Source organism: Hypanus sabinus, chromosome X1 (genome assembly GCF_030144855.1).
Source record: "Hypanus sabinus isolate sHypSab1 chromosome X1, sHypSab1.hap1, whole genome shotgun sequence".
Classification (NCBI taxonomy): Eukaryota; Metazoa; Chordata; class Chondrichthyes; order Myliobatiformes; family Dasyatidae; genus Hypanus; species Hypanus sabinus.
Genome location: NC_082738.1, coordinates 12272413 through 12294483, shown reverse-complemented (window position 1 = coordinate 12294483; position 22071 = coordinate 12272413). Strand labels below are relative to the sequence as shown.

The 22071-nt window shown below is 46.0% G+C and overlaps 1 protein-coding gene across 2 annotated transcripts; it reads right to left on the bottom strand.

Annotated features, from left to right (window-relative positions):
• Window positions 1-5598: 5598 nt before the first annotated feature.
• Window positions 5599-19042, bottom strand: LOC132384448 (myosin light chain 4-like). 2 transcript variants are annotated; one of them, XM_059955603.1, is made up of 7 exons: window positions 18954-19042; window positions 13302-13329; window positions 12243-12392; window positions 11682-11855; window positions 8012-8089; window positions 7072-7114; window positions 5599-5821 (listed from the first exon to the last, which is right to left on the bottom strand). In XM_059955603.1, the coding sequence occupies exons 1-6, from the start codon at window positions 18969-18971 to the stop codon at window positions 7086-7088; spliced, it is 477 nt and encodes a 158-aa protein (XP_059811586.1). In that variant the 5' UTR covers window positions 18972-19042; the 3' UTR covers window positions 5599-5821; window positions 7072-7085. The 2 variants fall into 2 exon arrangements, with proteins under 2 accessions (XP_059811586.1, XP_059811585.1); XM_059955602.1 differs by lacking the exon at window positions 18954-19042 and adding an exon at window positions 16782-16950.
• Between the last annotated feature and the right edge of the window lie 3029 nt (window positions 19043-22071).

Below are 22071 nucleotides of genomic sequence, written 5' to 3'. Positions count from 1 at the left end.
TCTGTCCTGTACACTGTGCGGCAGTTAGTCTTTAAACTTTGTCCACATGTTGAATGTGGACTTGCCCAGAAATGGTGGTTCCCACATGAACTCTCCTAGTTCCTGCCTAATACTCACATAATTTTCCTGCTTCAAATTAATACTCTCCCGCAAGAACCATGCTTATATTTATCTATAGCTCTCTTTAAACTTAAGGAGTTGTGGTCACTGTTCTCCCACTGAATGGTCAGTCACCTGGCCAGGCTCATTCCTCCACATCAGATCCAGTCCAGTATGGCTCCTCCTTGAGTGGACTATCTATGCACTGATTTAAGAAACCATCTTGGATGCACCTAACAACTTCTGCCCAATCTGAAGCTCTTGCACTAAGGATGTCCCAGTCTGTACTGTGGAAGTTGAAGTCACCCACTACAATAACCCTGATGTTTTTGCGCCTTTTCTTAATCTGCTTGCATATATGTTCCTCAGTATCCTAATGGCTATTGGGGGAAGGAGTGATATCTGTAGTATAATCCCAGCAGAGTGAATAAACATAAAGTAATATTATCACAAATAGATTAACAAATAATAAGGTACACTTGTGCTTCTTTCATGATGACACCTGGGTGGTGATAGAGAGTTCAATAGTTTTGCAGCCTGGGGGAAGAAGCTGTTTCCCATCCTAACAGCCCTTGCCCTCCTGCCTGATTAAATCGGTCAAAGAGATTCTGTACAGATGGGAGGAATCATTTACAATGCTAAGGGCCCTGCATACACAGTGCTTCAGATAAGTATCTCTAATGGGTGGAAGAGATGATTCTCTTAGCAGTCCTCCAAATCCGTTGTAGGGTCTTGCAGTCAGATGCCTTACATTTCTCATGCCAGACAGTGATGCAGCTGGTGGGGAGACTTGATGGTGTTCCTATAAAAATTGGTTAGACTGGTGGGGGTGGGGTGGAGTTTTATTTGACCGTGAGCACAACCTTGAGGATAAAGAACGTGGCAGGTGATTCCAAATCAGGTGGTCTCCTGGGATGTGAGACCTGGCAACAAAGATCCGAGACATGGATGTGGGTCATGGAGCCCAGCACCTAGATCCTGAGACCTGGAACATAGGACCTGGGACCTGGGATGTAGGACCAGAGGTCTGGGATTGGGACCTGAGACTTGAGACCTGAGATATGGGACATGGGACATGGAACCTGGGTTAAGAGTTCAATAAAGAATCAAGTTCTGATCAAATGATTTCAACCAGAAATACTCCTCCTGTACATTTCTCTGATCACAGCCTGACCTGCTGAGTACCTCCACCAGTTTTGAGTTTTATCTTGATCTAGCAGAAAGGTTTTAAGGAGTCTCCCAGGAGAGGCGAAAACTAGGGAATATTTATACTGAGAATGTTGGAGTTCGGAGTTTGGGTGATGGAGGCACTGACTACTGGAGGTGCACCACTTAAAGGGGTTGGCCAAAAGTTGGTGCTTGTGGGTTTAGAGGTCTAGAAGGGTTTACAGGTGCAGGGCTTACAGAGAATGGGTGCAGAAAGATGAGGAAAGTATTCCCAATTAAGGGGAAACAAGTTCACAGGAGCCGTGTAGTTCAGTGAGTGCAGGATTGAGAGGTGAATGGAGCAGAACAAGGCAGGACCCCGAAGGCTAAGGTTGGGATGTAATTCATACACAAGGCAGACCAGTATCACTGGTCTGCTGGGACCAAGGAACAGATGTTTTCCGTAAGATGACAGGTTAGGCACTCTTGGTGACAAAGGGAATGGTGTATGCAATATAAGGGTGTTATGACTTTTATATACGTAGTTGAAGCAGCCACTTCTGCCTCACTGAGAGATGTTCTTTTGAAAGCCCCAGCTGCTGATTTGCTAATGGAAAAGCAACACAAAGGAAGCAATAACCACTGCAGTGAGTTTGGTCTGTTGCTGCTCGAGGGAGCAGTGGAGTCACAAGAAAGAGGGAAACCGTAAAGTGAAGTAGTGTCGGGGGCTGACAGAGGATGGTCAGAGGTGGATGAGCTCGAGAGCAAACAGTGGTCAGGAGTACCTGGATGAGTGGAAAAGCTCCTGTAGGTGAGGTGCGGGGAGGCAGTTTGAGTTCCTTTAGATTCCTGGAGGTGTTTAATGAGGAAGTAGATAAATGTTTGAGTTGTTGCAGAGGAGGAGATGAGGCCTGGGGCAAACCAACTAGGATCTTACTGAGTGGTGGGGCAGGCTTGAGACACCCATTTTCTTGTGGTCAGCAGAGGCTGAGGGGAAAGGTCTGTGAAGGTACCTACTGGGTTCTGTAGTGAGGTGAGAAGGAGGTGGCAGAGAGCAGGGGGTCCTGAGGCCTGCTTTATTGATGAGAGGAGTGGGTGGTGGCCATAGTGAGCAGGCCACTCCCTCCCACCACTCCCTACCACTCAATATCCTTCCCTTTATTGTGCATTCCCTTGACTTGTAGCTCCTTTCTAAATGAATCCCCTCACTCTCTCCGCTCACACTGCTCTGCCCAGCTGAGCAGATCACTAGTGCCTTCCTGCAGTTGAATGTTTTCCACCTCACCCTCTGAAAACACCTACAACTTCTCTATCACTCATCCTACGTTGAAATCTCACATCGATATACATTTAAAATAGCAAGGTGGGAGTGGTCTGTGGAATTGAAGTGTGTGGCCACAGGGAGATCCCGCCACTGCTGGAGGACTGAGCGCCGGTGTTCGGCGAAACGGTCTCCCAGTCTGCGGCGGGTCTCCCCAATGTATAAATGGCCACATCAGGAGCACCGGATACAGTATATCACCCCAGCTGACTCGCAGGTGAAGTGGTGCCTCACCTGAAAGGACTGTCTGGGGCCTAGGATGGTGGTGAGGGAAGAAGTTTGAGGGCAGGTGTAGCACTTCTTCTGTTTGCAGGGATAAGTGCCTGGAGGGAGGTCGGCGGGGAGGGATGGGGGGGATGAATGGACAAGGGAGTTGTGTAGGGAGTGATCCACTCCCACTCTGACATGTCTGTCCATGGCCTCCTCTACCGTCAAGATGAGGCCACACGCAGGTCGATGGAGCAATACCTTATCTCCCGCCTAGGTAGCCTCCTTCCTGCCGGCATGAACATTCAACTCACTGACCTCCGTTAATACCCCACCCTTACCCCCATCCCTATCTATTATTTTAGTCTGGTTCTCTTTCTCTCTCTTTTTCCCCCCTCACTATAATCTCCCCCCAGCCCTACCTTTCTTTCCCTTTTATTTCCCATAATTCTCCACCTTCCCTCTAGCCCATTTCCCTTCAGCTTATCACTTCCCAGTTCTCTACTTCATCCCTCCCCTCACTTCTTATCCCCCCCTCGACCATCCCATGTTACTTCACTCCTGATGAAGGGTTTCGGCTCGAAACGTCGACACTACCTCCTCCCATAGATGCTGTCTGGCCTGCTGAGTTCTGCCAGCATTGTGTGTTTTTATTTATTTCCAGCAACTGCAGATTCACTTGTGTGGCCTATAATTTCCTGTCTTTTGTCTCCCTCACTTATTAAAGGGTGGAGTGACATTTGCAATTTTCCACTCTTCTGGAACCAATCTCGTGATTCTTGAATGATTACCACTAATGCCTCCACAATCTCTTTCAGAACCCTGGGGTGTAATCCATCTGGTCAGGTGACTTATCTACCATGTATGAAATCTTGTGGGAAGCCTTGTTAAAATCCACTTAGATTATATCAAATGCACCACCCTTATTGGCCATTCTTGTTGTCTTCTCAAAAGATTTAACTGAGTTGGTCAGACCTGACCTTCTTGAACAAATGTCTCAAGTAATCTATGCCTTTCTGAATGGTGTACAGAACTTGGCCACGGAGTGCGGCTGTGCCTGCTGCATGGACAATGGGGTAAGGTCTGGATTGTGGGTTTGTCTGTGTAAAAGTCAGTGGACAAGGGCAGTGTTTGTTCAATAGGCATTGCCAAAGTATGGACAAAAATGCCTGGAAAATGGATGAAGGATAGAAATTGAGGATGGTGGATGGACAGTCCACCATCTTCAAGCAGGCTTCAATTAACCTGGTACCGAAGAAGAACATGGTACCTGCCTCAATGACTATCAACCCATAGCACTTACATCCACATTGATAAAGTGTTTTGAAAGGTTGGTGATGAAACATATCAACTCCTGCCCGAAAAGTGACTTGGATCCAGACCAATTTGCCTACCGGAGCAACAGGTTCACAGCAGATGCTCTCTCATTGGCTCTTCACAGAATCCTGGAACATCTGGACAGCAAAAGGTGCAACATCAGGATGTTCTTCATTGACTACAGCTCAGCATTCAACCACTCTTCAACTATCAGCCTGTTGAACTAAAAGGGATAACTTCACTCGTCCCATCATTGAAATGTTCCCATAACCTATGGACTCATTTTCAAGGACTCTTCATCTCATGTTCTTGATATTTATTGCTTATTTATTTATTTTTGTATTTGCACAGTTTGTAATTGCACACTGGTTGAATGCTCAAATTGGTGCAGTCTTTTATTGATTCTATTATGCTTATTATTCTGTTGTGGACATATTGAGTATGCCTGTGAGAAAATAAACCTCAGGTTGTATATGGTGACAGATAAGTACTTTGATAATAAATTTGCCGTGAACTTTGAAGAATTGCTAGAAATGGACACTGAACAGAGGTGGAGAATGGACAGTGGGAGTGGCTGAGGTATGGGCAAAGATAATGCTGGAATACAGACAGTGTGCAAGGTGGGGAGGTGGACACTGGGAACGTGGGTGACTGGTAAGTTTGTGAGTACACAACACCTGTAGGGTAGTAAGAAGTCTGGGAAGGAGACATGGACTGGTGAGGGTACAGGGAATGGGAGGGGGAGAAGAGGGAACAGAGGGGGAGGAGAGGGGTAAATAGATATTATTTATGTTTTTGGGTGACTCTTGTTGATAATGGTGTGTTTGTTTGCTATTCACTCAACCACACTCCAATGCCAGTACATCAGTGGCATTGCACCTGGAGCACTTGAACGATTAGAGGAAGAATAGGGCAAACTGTTTAGGAGCAGGAGGGTGATGGGAGAATTAATCAAGACACCTAAAATTAATCAGGACCAAGGAACAGAGGGATCAAGTATTGGCAGTGCAGATTTAAAGCTGGAAGGGCCAGAGAGGAGATAAAGACATTTATTTTCATCCCAAGGTTAGACAAAGTCTGGACATCACAGAAACTTTCACATTTAACCCATGCTTGGGTGTACCCTCAAGAAGCCAAGGCCTGCAGGTCTGTGGCCCCTGTGCCGGCAGGAGGAGTTAGGCTAGGAAACAGACATAATGGGGCAAATGGACCCACTGTGTTGTGATTTTTCAATAGAATGCCATGAGGCTAAAATATATCATGAGCAACTTTCCATGGTTACAACAGAGCATAGCTCTAACCAAACACACTGAAGTACAGCTGTAGGTGAGGCCTATAACCCGATGTGTCTAATCTGTGCCTGCCGACAGCTGTTGCCTTTGGTCATCTTTTATAGACTCCCTTCCCGAAAAGGATCAAACAGAGAACAAAAAAAAGAAATGTTTTGTGTTGATTTTAATTTGTGGTATAAACTCATAAATTAAGATACAAGTTGATGGACAGTTGGAGATGGTCTGAGATTGGTGGAGCTTGTCCTGAGACACAACACAGTGCACACAGTGAGAGCAGATAGGTTTCAGTTCTGAAAGCAGTCCTGCCCAATGATATGTGAAGGTGTTCACTTGCTGGGTAACATCAAGGTGGCCACAGCAGCAGTTGTTAATGACATTGTTGAGACATTGACTGATTCGCATCTTCTACTCCTTCACCAGTAGTTGCACTGTGAACTCACTGCAAGCAAAAGAGAGAGAGAAGGGGAGTCAGCATGCTCAAACATCCACCTGTACAGGACATTCAGACAGAACTCTTACAGGAAATGTACGAACCCAGAACCAGCCATTCACCCAACCAATCAGAGCTGGAACCAGCTGTTCACCCAACCAATCAGTGCTTCTTTCTCACTGCTCAAAAAGTTCCAATCAATTCAGTCTTTCTACAAATTCTTCATTCTGGTCACAAGAATCAGCAGGTCCCTCACAAACATTTGGGAGGTCAATGACAGATGTTCCACCTGTGGTTCAGATGCAACACCCTGACTCACCTGACCAACAGGCAACTAGGAAAAAGTGTTTTGTAAACTTCAACAATATTTGCCTTTTATTTACTGCCGGAGTAAGTAATTGGACTGAATGACATAATGTGTTACAGTATGATACAAGGGACACTGTCCCATGAAATGGTAAGGTTCAGGGAGGGGTAACTTTTGAACAACCAAAATACTGTATCTCCTTTTTTGGTGGTTTGAGGCAGCATCTCTGGTTGCAGGGACCACACAAGGAGCATTTGATGGCTCTGGGCTGTACTCACTGGAGTTTAGAAGAATGAGAGGGGAAGTTATTGAAACCTATCAAATATTGGAACACCTAGACAGAGGTCCTGGGGTGGAGAGTGTACAGTATGAAAGAGCAGTCTGTGCAACAGCTTTGTAAGTTGGTTCACAACTCCCAGACACCTGCCATTTCCACAGTCCAGAGGAGCCCATGTTCCACATACATACTGACTGTGAGAGGCTGTAGCCCTCTATGAAGACCTAGTCTTTGACTTCCAGCTGCACTTCAGCCCCACTTTCCTGATCCCTGGACACCCGGTGCGGAGGGGAATGAACTTGACCATTGTGTCAGTGTGCTCCTGGGCCTGGCCAAGTGCACTGTTCACAGGACTGGGTAGTGGCTTGTCAAGGATACATCAAAAGCGACTACTTAAGAAGAGGCAGCAGCTTCATCAGTTGGGGTTATAAATGGGGCAGAACTGTCCCCTGATGTAGTGGGTAAGAACTCTAGGACTTGTCAGGTCTAGTTCAGCTCTGGTAATGTGGGAGAAGTAAACTTTCTGTAATGCTCCTATTTTCTAAAAATCAGGTCAAACATAGAATGAAACACCCTCTACACTGTCCCATCACACACTCTGTCGGTCAGACACTGAATAAAGCTCCCTCTGCACCATCCCATCACACACTCCCAATTGTTAATTGTTTAACTCACCAGCTGGAAGTATTTCATCCTGATAAGATGTGCTTTGCAAAAGCTGCAAATTAAAGCAATAATTATTACCCACAGTTCAGTTTATTCAGTTATTTAGAGATACAACGCAGAATAGGCCTTTCTGGCCTTTTGAACCATGCTGCCCACTATCCCTACCCTAATCACGGGATAATTTACAATGACCAATTAACCTACTAATCAATAGGTCTCTGAAATGTGGGAGGAAACTGGAGCACCCAGAAGAAATCCACACATTCCATGGGGAGGATGTACAGACTCCTTGCAGATAGCATCGGAATTGAACTCTGAACTCCAATGCCCCAAGCTTTAATAGTGTTGCGCTAACCGCTATGCCACCAAGGGTTTGAAGCAATTCAGCTAGGAATATTTGAATCTGGCCTGGGAGACAGCTCAGGGCTTTGTGCCAATGATTAGGTATTCTGAACAGTCCATCATCTCCACAGCTCAACACTCCTGTCTGTTTATTGGACAATATGATAGAAATGCAAAAGTATTGATAGGAAAGAGCTACCAGCCAGGGTATGAGGCTGGCTGCTCCTGCCCTCCCCACTGCTTCTGTAATTACCACACTGACTGTCGGCCTGTCCGCACATGGTCTCCCTGTGCGAGCATGACACCAACACAAAGCCCCAAGCAACACAGCGGGTTTATTGGTTTACAATTAGCACCACAGATGAGTCAGTGGGCCCATTACTCACAGTAGCCTGTGTGGTTCAGAATGGCAACTCACAGAGTGAGGGAAAGAGGATGAGGTGAGAGGGGAGGAAATGAAGGGGAACGTGAGGGGGAAGGAGGAGTGAGGGGAGAAGCGTAATAGACAGGTGCGAGGGAGGAGTGTGAAGGAGATGGGGAGGAGGGTGAGGGGGAGTGGTAGTGAGAGGAGAGAGTGAGGAGTTAGTGAAGTGGGGGTTAGATTTACCCTCATAGTTGATGCACCCGTTGGAATCCTCCTGTCCGGCCATCAACTGCTCCACCTCACTCTCTGACATCTTCTCTCCTGTAGACCAAGGTGCTCATTAGTTGCATAGTTCCTCTCTACTGGCCATCTTCAGCTACGGGATAGACTTCACATTTAAAATCATTTACCTATTCCACAACAGTCAAAGGCAGAGTGAGAATACTGTGCTTGACATCAAGAAGCATTGAACTGAGCAACAAAGCTTGAAACATGCTCTCAGTGGGAACATTCTCTAACAATTCGATTCATAACAGGACAGGGAAGAACAGAAGACATTGAGGCAGGAGTTGGCCATTCAGTCCTTTGCGCCTACTTCATCATGTTGATCCCACCAGAGTGCCATTTCCCTGCAGTATCCCCACCTTCTTCAATTGCCTTTTTGTCCAGAAATCCATCCACATTTCTTCTGAATCAAGTCAATGACTGAACCTTCACAGTACTCTGGGGTAGAGAACTCCAAACATTCCTGACTGACTTCTGCTTTGTATTTAAACTGTGGCCACTGGTTCTAGACCCTCAGTCAGAGAAAACATCTTGCCTACACCCAGAGGACAATTCCAGGGGAAGCTCACTCCCTGGACCAAGCCGGTTGAGCCTTGTTAGAATTTTGTGAATTGCAGTGAGTTCTCTTCTCATTTTCCTGCGCTCTGGAGAACCGGGGCCTGGTCTACTCAGTCTCTGCTCAGATGGCAACTCTCCATCCTGGAAGCTGGAGCTGGTCTGATGAAGCTCTGCTGCATTACTTCTATGGCATGAAGTTCCTTCTGAGGTAAAGCACTCAAATTTCCCATGTTACTCCTGGTACCATGTGGCCTAGGCCCTATATATTTGTAGTGAGACATCATTATTCCACCACTCACATTAAAGGCCTTCTTGAGTTTCTGCGACCCTGCATGTTGGCCTTCAGTCAAGCACTCCCAGGTCCTATTGAATATCAATATTTCTTAAGCTCTAGCAATTTAACACACATTCTTTATCTCCTTATCTGTGCACCAATGTGCAATAGCTCATATTCTATATTCCACCTGCTCTGTTCTACCCCACTCATTGCTTGTCCATTTCCCCTGCCGTCTCTTCACATCTCCTGTTCTCCTCAAAATCCCATCTATTTAGCACCAGAAAAGCTAATACGGATCACAGATTAGCTTGTTCCCACTAGTCATGGCCACCAAACTTAAAGATACCACGTAACCCCACTGCTTTCAATGTGCAGCTCCCAGTTCAAGGTTGCAACCTTGTTGAGCAAACTGTGCGGGATCTCATCTAAAGCCTTCCAAAAATGCAGACTTACCTCATCACTGGTTATCTTCATCTATTTGTCCAAGTTTACCTTCAAAGATTAGCCAAACAGGACTTTGATTTCATTAATCTATGCTGACTCTACTCAATCCGACCCTTTTCAATGAGGTCTGTTTGTTACACCCTGCATTAGGGATTTCGGTTAGCTGGCTCACTGCTTCCCCATTTCTCACTCTCTTCATTAATAAACAGAGGAGTCACATTTCCTATCCTCCAATCCACAGGCACATTCAGAATACGTGCAGATGCCTGCAGTTACAAGAAACCAATCTTTCCACTCCAGGAGCTGCTGAGAGCAGTGTCCTGATCCCAAACATCTTCAGGTATTTCATCAATGACCTTTTTTCTGCCTCAAGGTCAGAAGTGGGCATTTTACTGACTATTGTACAATGTTCAATTCTATTTGCAACTCCTCAACTAATGAGCAATTTGTGCCCACAGACAGCAAGATTTTCAGGACTCTCAGGCATGAACTCGCAAGTGACAAGAAACAACTGTGGCGCATCAGTGTCAAGCACTTGCCATCTCCAATACCTCTTCTTCATATTTAATGGCACTATTATTACGGCTACTGCATTGAAGAGCCGGGGGTGGGGGTTCAACATTACTCAGAAACATAAACAGTGTGGTTAGAAGAGCAGGTCAGAAGCTGGATGTCCTATGTCCAATTTAGAAGGATGCCCAATGCAACAGGAGGGCATAGATGAGATGAGATCATTTGGCAGATGGAACTTAATCTTGGCAAGTACAAAGTGATGCATTTAGGTGTAGGGCGCATACAGTAAATGGTAGAGCATTAAGGAGTTGGTGAACAGTGAAGGACCTTGGTTCAGGTCCATAGTTCCCTGAAAGTGGCAACTCATTTTAGATAGGGTAGTGAAGAATGGGATGCTTGCCTTCATTGGCCAGAGTGTACAATGTAAGAGTTGTGACATTCTATTGCAATTTTAAAAAAGTTTGGTTACACTATACTGAGTATTGCATCTAGTTCTAGTCAGCATACCATAGGAAAAATGTGGTTGCATTGGAGAGAGTGCAGAAGAGATCCATCAGGATATTGCCTTGGATGGAGGACTTCAGTTATGGGGAGAGATTAGATAGGTTGGGATTGTTTCCCCTGGATCAGAGCAGACAGAGGAGGGGCCCGATGGAGATCTATAAAATTATAACAGGCACAACTAGGGTAGATTGTCAGAATCTTTTATCCTCATGGTAAGTGTATCAACAAGACTTAGTTTTAAAGTGAGAGGAAGGGGTTTTAAAAGGGAACTAAGATTTATTTTTACACAGACTGTGGTTGATATCTGGAAATGCACTGTCAGAGGTGGTGGTGGAATCAGACACAATCACTACATTTCAGACATTTTGACAGACACTTGAATAGGCAAGGCATAGAAGGATACAGACCTAATGCAAGCAATATGGTTGATGTAGATGGGGAGAAAAGGTTAGCATGGACGTGATGGACCAAAGAGTCTGCTGATGTGCTGTACTCTATCTACAAGGCAAAAGTATAACAGCAGACATTCCACTTGTCTGGATGAGTGCAGCTCCAACAATTAAAGTACCAGGGGATATCAATTTTCCAAATATTAACTTGGATTACCAGAGTATTAAAGGCTTGGAGAAGGTGGAATTGTTGATGTGTCCAGGAGACCTTTTTGATGCAGTGATACAGTAAGCTACATTTCTCCCTCTGAGGCTCGCACCATCCTAACTTCAAAATCTATCAATGTTCTGTCAGTATTGCTGGACCTAAATGCTGAAAGTCCTTCTCCAACAGCACTGTGGGAAGATCCTCACCTGAAGGACTGCAGTAGTTCCAGTTGATCAATCCCAGCACCTCCCTTGGGGTCAGTGAATTGGCACCATGTGAAATGTATCCATTAATGAAGAATATAAAAAAAAAATCAGCTCACTGGCTGGAAACTAATCAAGGCTTTGAGACTTGCAGCGAGAAGGTATCAGATTCACTGGGTTCAGGATCAGTAATCTCTGCTGCTAACAACAGTCTAAATTTCAACTGTAATTTATCAGCTCATGCCTGAAAGTCTTTCAAATCTTGATGTACGCAGGCATAGACTGCTTTCCATCCAGAGGAGCTGCAATATGCAATCATCAGCAAATATCTCCACTTCTGGCTTAACAACAGAAGGAAGGTCATTACAGACAGCGGCTGTGTGCGGTTTGCTGAAAGTGGCTGACCCTGGTGAAAGGGGCGAGCAAGCTGGAAAAGGCTAATGAGTGTTATTCACTCAACAGCTACCTGTAGGGACCAGAGTCTACCTGTAGACCAGCTTAGGTCTACCCTTACCTCCGAATGAACACTTACCCAGAGTCGCCAACACATGACGAAGCTCGGCCCCCATCACTGTGCCGTTTCCTTCCTTATCAAAGACTTTCAAGCCTTCTATAAAATCCTCCAAGGTGCCCTGGTCCTTGCTTCTTGAGATGTGTTGCAGCATTGGGAGAAAAGTCTCAAAGTCCAACATCATCTGGTTCATCTCTGTCAGGAAGAAGATAGAGAGTCAGGCAGACTGCTGGAGCAGGGGGTCTGTGCTGTTAGGGAAAGGACGGAACTGTGGAGGGGCCGATGGTGAGGTTCTTGTATTGATTGGTGTGGTTGTCCTGTACCTGTGTTCACACATTCATGTACATGTACAGTCATATTCTCCAGTAGTTTTGCACACATTATTGCTTTTCCACATCTGTGATCATAGGTGTGTGGTTACATGTGTGTCTGTCTTTGTTTGGACATATGTTTGCATATTATCTCCATAGTTACAACCCTCACCACATCCCGTCACTGGTGCTGGAGGTGGTGGCCATCACTGCACACCTAGTATCAATAAAAGGTGGATTGAAGGGTTGGGGGAAATGTGGCAGCACTGACCTTCTGGTTTGGGTTTGCCCAGGACCTTCATGACCTCAGCATTGGTGGGGTTCTGCCCGAGAGCTCGCATGACATCACCGCACTGAGCATAGGTGATCTTCATCTCACAGGATGGGGTCCTGTCGAAAAGGGCGAAAGCTTCCTTGAATTCTGAAGGTGGAGACGAGGAATAGATTGTAACTGTGGTGGTGAGAAATGTCAAACCACATGTAACAAAGCTGGGTACAGGGACAAGTACAAGAACAGGATAAGGCTGGGTTTAGGTACTGTTCCATGGACAGGGGACAGTGAACTAGATCAAATGATGCCCATATAGTCTAGATAGAAATACACAAACATGCAGGTAAAGCAGTCACATGATAAACATGAGAAATTCTACTGGAAATCCACACACACACACACACACAATGCTGGAGGAACTCAGCAGGTCAGGTCAGGCAGCATCTATGGAAATGAATAATCAGTTGACATTTCAGGCCAAGACCCTCCATCAGGACTGGAAAGGAAGGGAAAGACAGCAGAATGAAAAGTGGGGGGGAGGGGAGGGAAGATAACTGGAAGGTGATAGGTGAAGCCAGGTGGGTAGGAAAGGTAAAGGGCTGGAGAAGAAGGAATCTGATAGGGGCAGAGAAACAGGTATCTCCAACACTGAATCTGTACTAACAAGAAATAGCACATCAAACCCACAGCAAATAAGGGAAATCAGGCAATGTCTACATGGGAGCACGGGCAGTCCATGAGGGCAATATCAGGGGTTGGGGAAAATCCCCAGAGGTTAGTTCAATGTCAGAGCCTGGGGTTTGAATCAGTGATCAGGTCTGGGATGTCATCGTCAGGAACAGCACCAGGAATGGGGTCAAGGTCAACATCCAGTGTTAAGGTGGGAGCCACTGACCAAGATGGGGATTGGAGTCAGGATTGGGGTGGGAGGGGTCAAGGCTAAGACTGCATTCAAGGTCAGGGGAAGTTCTCTCTGCCTTTCCCCATGCACTTGTTTAATCAGCCATCATGAAAAACTTGAGGAGGGAATAATATTACACACAAAAGACAACAACTCACCTTCAATCTGGTCATTGCTGAATTCAATCTGGAACAGATCAAAGAAAGGCCAATGTTACTGAAGAGCTGGAAGTGAAGGAGTGGTGCGTTTCTGCTGAAGGATATGAGACCAGGGATGGAACTCTACAGCAAGTACCTCTCCATCATCAGAATTTGCCGCTCATGTCACCTTTAAACTTTACCCTTCTAACCTTAAAAGCATGTTATCTGGTGTTTGACATTTCTACCCTGGGGAGTAGATTATGACTGTCTACCCTATTTATGCCTCTCATAATTAAAAGAGCAACCTTTTTCAGGTCACCCCTTAGCCTCTGGCACTCTCCAACCTTTCCTTATAGCACATACCCCCTTTAATTCAGGCAGCGTCCCAGTAAACTTCCTCCGCACCTTTTCCACAATCTTCATGCCTTCCATTGGTCAGGGTTGACCAGGGATGTTGTGTTCCAGCTGCCTATATGATACATAAGCCAGGGTAGTATAATATGCCCATGCAGCAGGCTCCAATCTTCACATCCTTCCTATAATGGGGCAATCAGAACTGCACATAGATCTCCAAGTGTAGTCTCACTGAAGTTTTATATAGCTGCAGCATAACTTCTTTACTCTCATACTCAGCACCCTCCCAGTGAAGGCAAGTATGTCATGCACCTTCTTGACCACCTTATCCATTTGTGTAGCCACTTGCAGTGAACTATGGACTCTGACTCTAGATCCCTCTGTACTTCAATGCTATTAAAGGGCCTACCATTAACTGTATGTTTTCTCCTTTCGTTTGATCTCCCAAAGTGCAACACCTCATACTTGCCTGGATTAAACTCCATCTGCCACTTCTCTGGCTACATCTGTAAACTGATCTATATCAATTATAGACATGCTATATTGGATACTTCTTGACCTAACACACCAATGACATTTCATGGTCTCTTTTGACCTTCCTAATTGCCTGCTTGAGCACTTACCTGCTATCATTATATTCCACAAGGGACCAGTCTGTTTTTAGCTTCCTAGATTCTACGTATGCTTCCTTTCCCTTCCTGACTAAATTTAGGACCTCAGCTCATCCGTGTCCCTTACCTTACCACCCTCCTCCTTACTGGAATATCTCAATCCTGAACTCTTTAAATGGTCTTCGAAAAAAGCTCTCACATATCAGATGTGACTTGTCCAACACTGGCTACTCCCAATCAATGCCCCTTAGCTCCTGAATTATCTTGTTGTATCCCCTGATTTAGCACCTCTTGCAAGTTCCAATTTTATCTTTATTCCTATCTGAAACATAATGACTTATGGTCAGTATTCCCATAAATCTATAACATGATAGGAAGGTTTAGGTGGATACGGACCAAATGCAGGCATATTGGACTAGCTTAAATGGGCACCTTAGTTAGCATGAATCAGTTGAGCTGCAGGGCCTGTTTCATGCTGTATAATTCTGTGATTCTGGCATCATGATACAGGAAAATGTAAGGAAGTTTTGCTTTGTATCTAACCTGTACTGCTCCATTAGGTTTCGCGTAAATCAGAAGCCTGAAGGATAATGAAATCAAATAATACTGAGCTCGCCCTGAACCAAAGCAGGAAGGTGCTCTGGTCTGTTCCCTTTTCAGCTCCCCCTCCCAGTGCCACTTTGCAATTCTTACGGGTTCACAATCTGCGTGTTGCTTTGAAATAAAATATCTTCAGATAGACAAAGCAGACAGAGCACATTAGACATCTGAATCTAATCTTGGATGGAAATCACTTTTCTTTCAGCACTGCTCGTGAACTGACAGCTCCCAGAAATGTCCGAGTCACGTGGGTACAAGCAGATTACTGCAGTGCCTTTGGCAGGTGGTTCACAGTACGCACAATGTCCTGCGGTCGGAGGGAGGGAATACTGAGGTGGTGGGTAGGTGCTGGCTCAGGAGGTTGCTTAATCCTCATTCCCGAGTCCTATTTTATTCCATCACATTTGTGCTTGAAGGTAGTGGAGCGGCTTTGGGGAAATACAAGGGAAGTCATTCCCTCTAAGGCGTGCTCTAGTTTCTGACCGATGGTGAACGTTAACCGTTACACCTCTTGATTGCGGACGTTCAGCAAAGGTAATCATGTTAAAGGTCAGAGGATGAAACTGAGACTTGGAGATGGTGTGTCCCTCCACATTCTATCTTGTGCTGATAGTGGAGTGGCTGTACAGGGTGCGTGCGCTTTTGTAGTGACAGAATAGATGTCTCTATGAACAATTGTGGAGGGGTTCCAGACCGTTCCTGCCTAACGGCTGCAGCGCTGCTCCCGGTTTCACCAAGTACCGGCAGCGCGGTTAGTGGGGCGGGGAAGGGGAAGGGAGTGAGGATACAGGGAGAGGTGAAGGTCATGGAGAGTGGGAAAGGGTGCATCCTGTTCTGGGAAGACGTGAAGACTCTAGAGTGGGTGAGAATGGGTTATGGGCAGAAGGGAGAGAGAATAGGATTGGAGGAAAAAAAATATCAACCACCATTGAATACTGGAGCAGCCTCAATGGACCGAATAGCCTGATTCTGTTCCTGCGTCTCGTGGATTTGCCAAAATTACCCCGGAGAGCACGGGCATTACTTCTGTGGATAGAGAGCAGAAGTTGGGGCTCTTCTCATTGGAACCGAGAGGCTGTAAGGAGATCCTGATAGAGGTGTTTAAAACCATGCGGGTCGAGGTGGAATAGACAGAGAGAAATTGCTCCGGGTGGTGAATGGCAAGAAACAGGGGAGATGAAATGAAGGCGAGTGGCAAAAGAAACAAGAGTAACCCGAGGAGTGGTTGAGTCAGGAGTCACTGCCGGCGGTGGGGAAGATTCCCCTGTGGGTTCAAAGAGAGCTGGAAAAGTATCTTCAAGGTGAAGGTTCACAGGGCTGTGGGAAATGGGGCAGTGAGACAGACGATCAGCCCCATGATAGCGACTCCACAGGCCTCCACCTGATTGTGGGTTGGTCACCTCCCGTTTCCCCTCGGCCCCAGACCGTTCCTGCCTAACGGCTGCAGCGCTGCTCCCGGTTTCACCAAGTACCGGCAGCGCGGTTAGTGGGGCGGGGAAGGGGAAGGGAGTGAGGATACAGGGAGAGGTGAAGGTCATGGAGAGTGGGAAAGGATACGGGGAAGGGTCTCCGTCAGCCTTGGTGACTTTAGCCCGGGGAGCGGACCGTGGACGGCAAGGTGATGGCGGTTCGGTCCTGGCGATTGAGCACCAGCTTTCATTGTTTGGACACTAGGGCCGGGAAACGCCCGCACTGGCCGTAGCGAATCCTTCAGCGGCCGCTTCCCGCACCGTTGTCACTGGGTGACAGCTGGAGAATGGAGCTGGGACCGGGTGGGAGGCGACGATGGGCTGGGGGGAGCGGGAACCGTCCCGCTCGGGTCGGCTATTACAGCAACTTCGACAACAATTGAGACAACAGCGCAGCAGACACCGCGGCCGGTACGGGTGCGGTGACGGCGACATCGACTGCACGGACCCCGAGCCCCACTCACCCGGACACTCTTGGGATCGAAGGCTGGCTCCTTAGGTGGTTCGGCTTCTGCGGGAGGCGGTGCGGGTGCGGCAGGTTTTGCGGCTTCCTTCTTGACTTCTTTTTTGGGGGCCATTGCGGAGCGGGAGCAGATTCTGCAGGAGCTGCGGTAACGGATCCGCCCGGCCCGCCTTATATCCGGGCGCGGGGCAGCGGCTGCCTATAGATGGAAGCGCTGCCCTCCCCCGGGACAAGGGCGGTGCTGACGGGTGCGGGGCGGTGGCGCGAGATGTGTGAGATCCGAGAGCGGCGGGGGCTACGAGGGGACCGGAACCCGTCACGTGCACCGCCCGTTGTGCTTTGACCCACGCTCGGTCTTGGAGAACTGGGCAGAACGGAGCTCGGTGCACAGCCCGGACCCCGAGCTGCACATAGCCGCAGGACCGAACTCGAAATTCAGCTCCCGGGTCCATGCACCTGTTCTCCGTCCCATAGAGTCTTCTGATCCCTCTGATCTAAGTCCCCACTTACCCCGTCGCCTACTGTAAGACGAGCTTTTAAGATATAGAAGCGAAATTGCGCCGTTCGGCCCATCTAGTCCGTTCCGCTCTTCCATCATGGCTGATTTCCCCCTCTCAACCCAATTCACCCCGTAACCTTTGACACTTTATTTATAAAGAACCTATCAACCCCCGCTTTAAATAATGATTTGGCCTCCGTAACCGTCTGTGGTAATGAATTCCAGATTCACCATCCTCTGGCTAAAGAAATTCCTCATCTGTGTTCTGAATGGACATCTTTCTACTCTCATGCTTTGCCCTCTGGTCCTAGACTTCCCCACTATAGGAAACATCCTCTGTACATCTGTCTAGGGTTTTCACTATTCAGTAGGTTTCAATTAAATCCACCCTCATTCTTCTAATCTTCAGCAAATACTTAGATAAGGGGCCCAAAACTCCAAATGTGGTCTGACCAGTTCCTTATAAGACCTCAGCATTACATGCTTGCTTTTATATTCTAGCCCTCTGGAAATGAATCCTAACATTGCATTTGCCTTCCTTACTACAGTCTCATCCTATAAGTTAATCCTTAGGAAATCCTGTACTAGAACTCCAAAGTTCCTTTGCACCTCCAATTTCTGAATTTTCTCCCCAATTCAATTTCTGAATTTGTTCCCTGTTTAGTCCTTCTACCAAAGTGCATGACTGACCTACACTTCTCTACACTGCTACTTCTTTGCCCATTATCCTAATATGTCTAAGTCCTTATGCAAACTCCCTGTTTCCTCAACACTATTTGCCCCTCCAACCATGCTTGTATCATCTGCAAATTTGGCCTCAGAACTATCAATGCTGTCATCCAGATTAAAGTTCAAAGTAAACTTATTATCAAAGTACACATATGTCACCATACGCAACCCTGAGATTCATTTTCTTGTGGACATACTCAATAAATCCATAGTCATGATAATGAATAAATAAGCAATAAGTATTGAGACCATGAGATGAAGAGTCCTTGAAAGTCAGTCCATAGGTTGTGGAAACATTTCAATGATGGGGCAAGTGAGGGTGAGTGAAGTTATCCCTTCTGGTTCAGGAGCCTGATGTTTGAGGGATAATAACTGTTCCTGAACCTGATGGTGTGAGTTCTGAGGCTCCTGTACCTTCTCCCTGATAGCAGCAGTGAGAAGAGAACATGTTCTAGGTGGTGGGGGTCCCTGATGCCAAATCTTTGAAAACTTGAAAGGAAGTATTGGCACTGCCATGCTTTCTTCATAATTGCACTTGTGTGCTGGGCCCAGGACAGGTCTACTGAAATATTAACACCAAAGAATTTAAAGTTGCTGACCCACTCCACCTGTGATCTTCTGAGGACTGGCTCATGGACCTCCAGTTTCCTCCACCTGAAGGGGAATAATCATCTCCTTGGTCTTGCTGACATTGAGTGAAAGGTTGTTGTTGTGGCACCACTCAGCCAGATTTTCAATCTCCCTCCTATACACTGATTCGTCACCACCTTTGATTTGGCCTATGACATATTACATGAAAAGTAGTGGTCCCAACACCAATGCCTACAGAACAACACTAGTCACCAGCAGTTAATTAGAAGAGGTCTCCTTTATTCCCACCCTTTGCCTTCTGCCAGCGAACCAATCTTCTGTCCAGAAGGTAGAGTCTTTCCTGTAGCCTCTTACCTTGTTTAGCAGCATCATGTCACCTTGTCAAAGGCCTGCTGAAATCCAAGTAAGCAGCATCCACTGATTTCCTTCGTCTATCCTGCTTGCCATTTCCTCAATGAATTCCAACAAATCTGTCAGGCAAGATTTCCCTTTAAGAAAATCATATTGACTTTGGCCTATTTTATCATGTGCCCCCAAGTATCCCAAAACCTCCTTCTTAACAATCCACTCCAACATTTTCCCAACTACTGAGGTCAGGCTAACTGGCCTGTAATTTCCTTTCTTCTGCCTCCCTCCTTTCTTAAAGAGTGGAGTGACACTTGTAATTTTCCAGTCTTCTGGCACCATGCCAGAATCTAGTAATTCTTGAAAGATCATTACTAGTGCCTCCACAATCTCTTCAGCCACCTCTTTCAGAAAACTGGGTTGTAGTCCATCTGGTCCCAGTAACCTTTTAGTTTCCCAAGCATCTTCTCCTTTGTAATAACAACTACACTCACTTTCTGCCCCTTGATATTCTCAAATTTCTGGGAATTTGTTTTCACTGCATCTTAGTACGTGTAACAGTAATAAACCAATCCGAATTCCAACTAACCCATGTTTCCACTGATGCATTCTCATATCCCCATTGACACCAGTCTACTGATCCCCATGAAACTCTGTCCCCGCTGACCCTTGTTTACAAGAGCCTGGTGACAATGGAGATAGAAAAGGCATGTCAGAAAGGCAATATCATTATCATTGTTGGGGATTTTAACATGAAAGTTGATTGGGAAAACCAGGATCTCAATGGATCTCAAGAGACAGAATTTGTAGAATGCCTAAGGGATGGCTTATTAGAACAGTTTGTTGTTGAGCCCAATAGAGGTTTGGCTGTGCTGGATTGGGTGTTGTGCAATGATCCAGAGGTGATAAGAGAACTTAAGGTTAAGGAACCCTTAAGGAAAAGTGATCACAATATGACTGAGTTCACATTGAGAGGGAAAAAATAAAATCCAATGTGTCCGTATTTCAGTGGAATAAAGGAAATTACAATGGCATGAGAGGGAAACTGGCCACAGTTGACTGGAAAGAGACATTTGCAGGAAAGACAGCAGAGCAGCAATGGCTGGAGTTTTCTGCAAAAAATGAGGGAATCACAAGACAGATATATTCCAAATAAGAAGAAATTTTCAAAGGGAAGAAGGACACTACCGTGGCTGACAAGTGAAGTCAGAGCCAAAGTAAAGGCAAAAGAGAGGGCATACATGGAAGGCAGAGCTAGTGGGAAGATAGAGTATTGTGAAGCTTTTTAAAAACTTGCAGAAGGAAACTAAGGTCATTCAGAAGGAAAAGATGAATTATGAGAGGAAGCTGGCGACTAATATCAAAGAAGATACTAAAAACATTTTTAAGTATATAAAGGGCAAAAGAGAGTCAAGGGTAGATATAGGGCCAATCCAAACTGACGCCAGAGATGTTGTAATGAGAGATGCAGAGATGCCAGAGGAACTGAATGTGTATTTTGCATCAGTCTTCACAGTAGAAGACATCTGCAGTATACCGGACATTCAAGAGTGTCAGGGAAGTGAAGTTTGTGCAGTGAAAATTACAACTGAGAAGGTGCTCAGGAAGCTTAATGGTCTGAGGGTGGATAAATCTCCCGGACCTGATGGAATGCACCCTTGGGTTCTGAAGGAAGTAGCTGGAGAGATTGATGAGGCATTAACAATGATCTTTCAAGAGTCGATAGATTCTGGCATTGTACTGGATGACTGGAAAATTGCAAATGTTACTCTGCTATTTAAGAAGGGTAGGAGGCAGCAGAAAGGAAACTATAGACCTGTTAGCCTGACATCAGTGCTTGGGAAGTTGTTGGAATCGATTGTTAAGGATGAGATTACAGAGTACCTGGAGGCACATGACAAGATAGGCTAGAGCCAGCATGGTTTCCTGAAAGGAAAATCCTGCCTGACAAACCTACTGCAATTTTTTGAGGAAATAACAAGCAGGGTAGACAAAGGAGATGCAGTAGATGTGGTGTACTTGGATTTTCAGAAGGCCTTCGACAAGGTGCTACACATGAGGCTGCTTGGATAAGATAAGAGCCCATGGAATTACAGGGGAGTTACTACCATGGGTGGAGCATTGGTTGATCAGCAGAACACTGAGAGTGGGAATAAAGGGATCCTATTCTGTCTGGCTGTCGGTTACCAGTGGAGTTCCACAGGGGTCAGTGTTGGGACTGCTGCTTTTTATGATGTATGCCAATGATTTGGACTTTGGTATTAATGGATTTGTGGCTAAATTTGCCGATGATACAAAGGTGTGTGGAGGAGTGGGTAGCGTTGAGGAAATGGAGACTTGGATAGTTTAGGGGCATGGACAAAGAAGTGGCAAATGAAATACAATGTTAGAAAGTCTATGGTCATGCACTTTGATGGAAGAAATAAATTATTATTTAGATGAGGACCATTATTTAGATGAGGAGAGAATTCAAAATGCAGAGATGCAAAGTGATTTGGGAGTCCTTGTGCAGGATATCCTAAAGGTTAACCTCCAGGTTGAGACGGTGGTGAAGAAGTTGAAAGCAATGTTGGCATTCATTTCTAGAGGTATAGAATGTATGAACAGGGATGTGATGTTGAGGCTCTATAAGGCACTGGTGAAACCACACTTGGAATATTGTGTGCAGTTTTGGGCTCCTTATTTTAGAAAGGATATACTGACATTGGAGATGGTTCAGAGAAGATTCACAAGAATGATTCCAGGAATGAAAGGGTTACCGTATGAGGAACGTCTGACAGCTCTTGGGCTGTATTCCCTGGAGTTCAGGAGAATGAGGGGGGATCTCATAGAAACATTCCAAATGTTCAAAGGCCTGAACAGATATGGCAAAGTTATTTCCCATGGTAGGGGAGGCCAGGATAAGAGGGCACGACTTCAGGATTGAAGGACCTCTGTTTAGAACAGAGATGTGGAGCAACTACATTAGTCAGAGGGTGATAAATCTGTGGAATTTGTTGCCACGAGCGGCTGTGGAGGCCAAGTCATTGGGTACATTTAAGGCAGAGATAGATAAGTTCTTGATTAGCCAGGGCATCAAAGGGTATGGGGAAAAGGCAGGGGAGTGAGGATGACTGGAAGAATTGGA

Coding starts and splice junctions, on each gene's coding strand:
- LOC132384448 (XM_059955602.1), bottom strand. CDS start 16,895: ATGGCCCCCAAAAAAGAAGTCAAGAAGGAAGCCGCAAAACCTGCCGCA. Junction 13,330..16,781: donor TCGATCCCAAGAGTGTCCGG/GTGAGTGGGGCT, acceptor GATCTGTTCCAG/ATTGAATTCAGCAATGACCA. Junction 12,393..13,301: donor CAGCAATGACCAGATTGAAG/GTGAGTTGTTGT, acceptor CTCCACCTTCAG/AATTCAAGGAAGCTTTCGCC.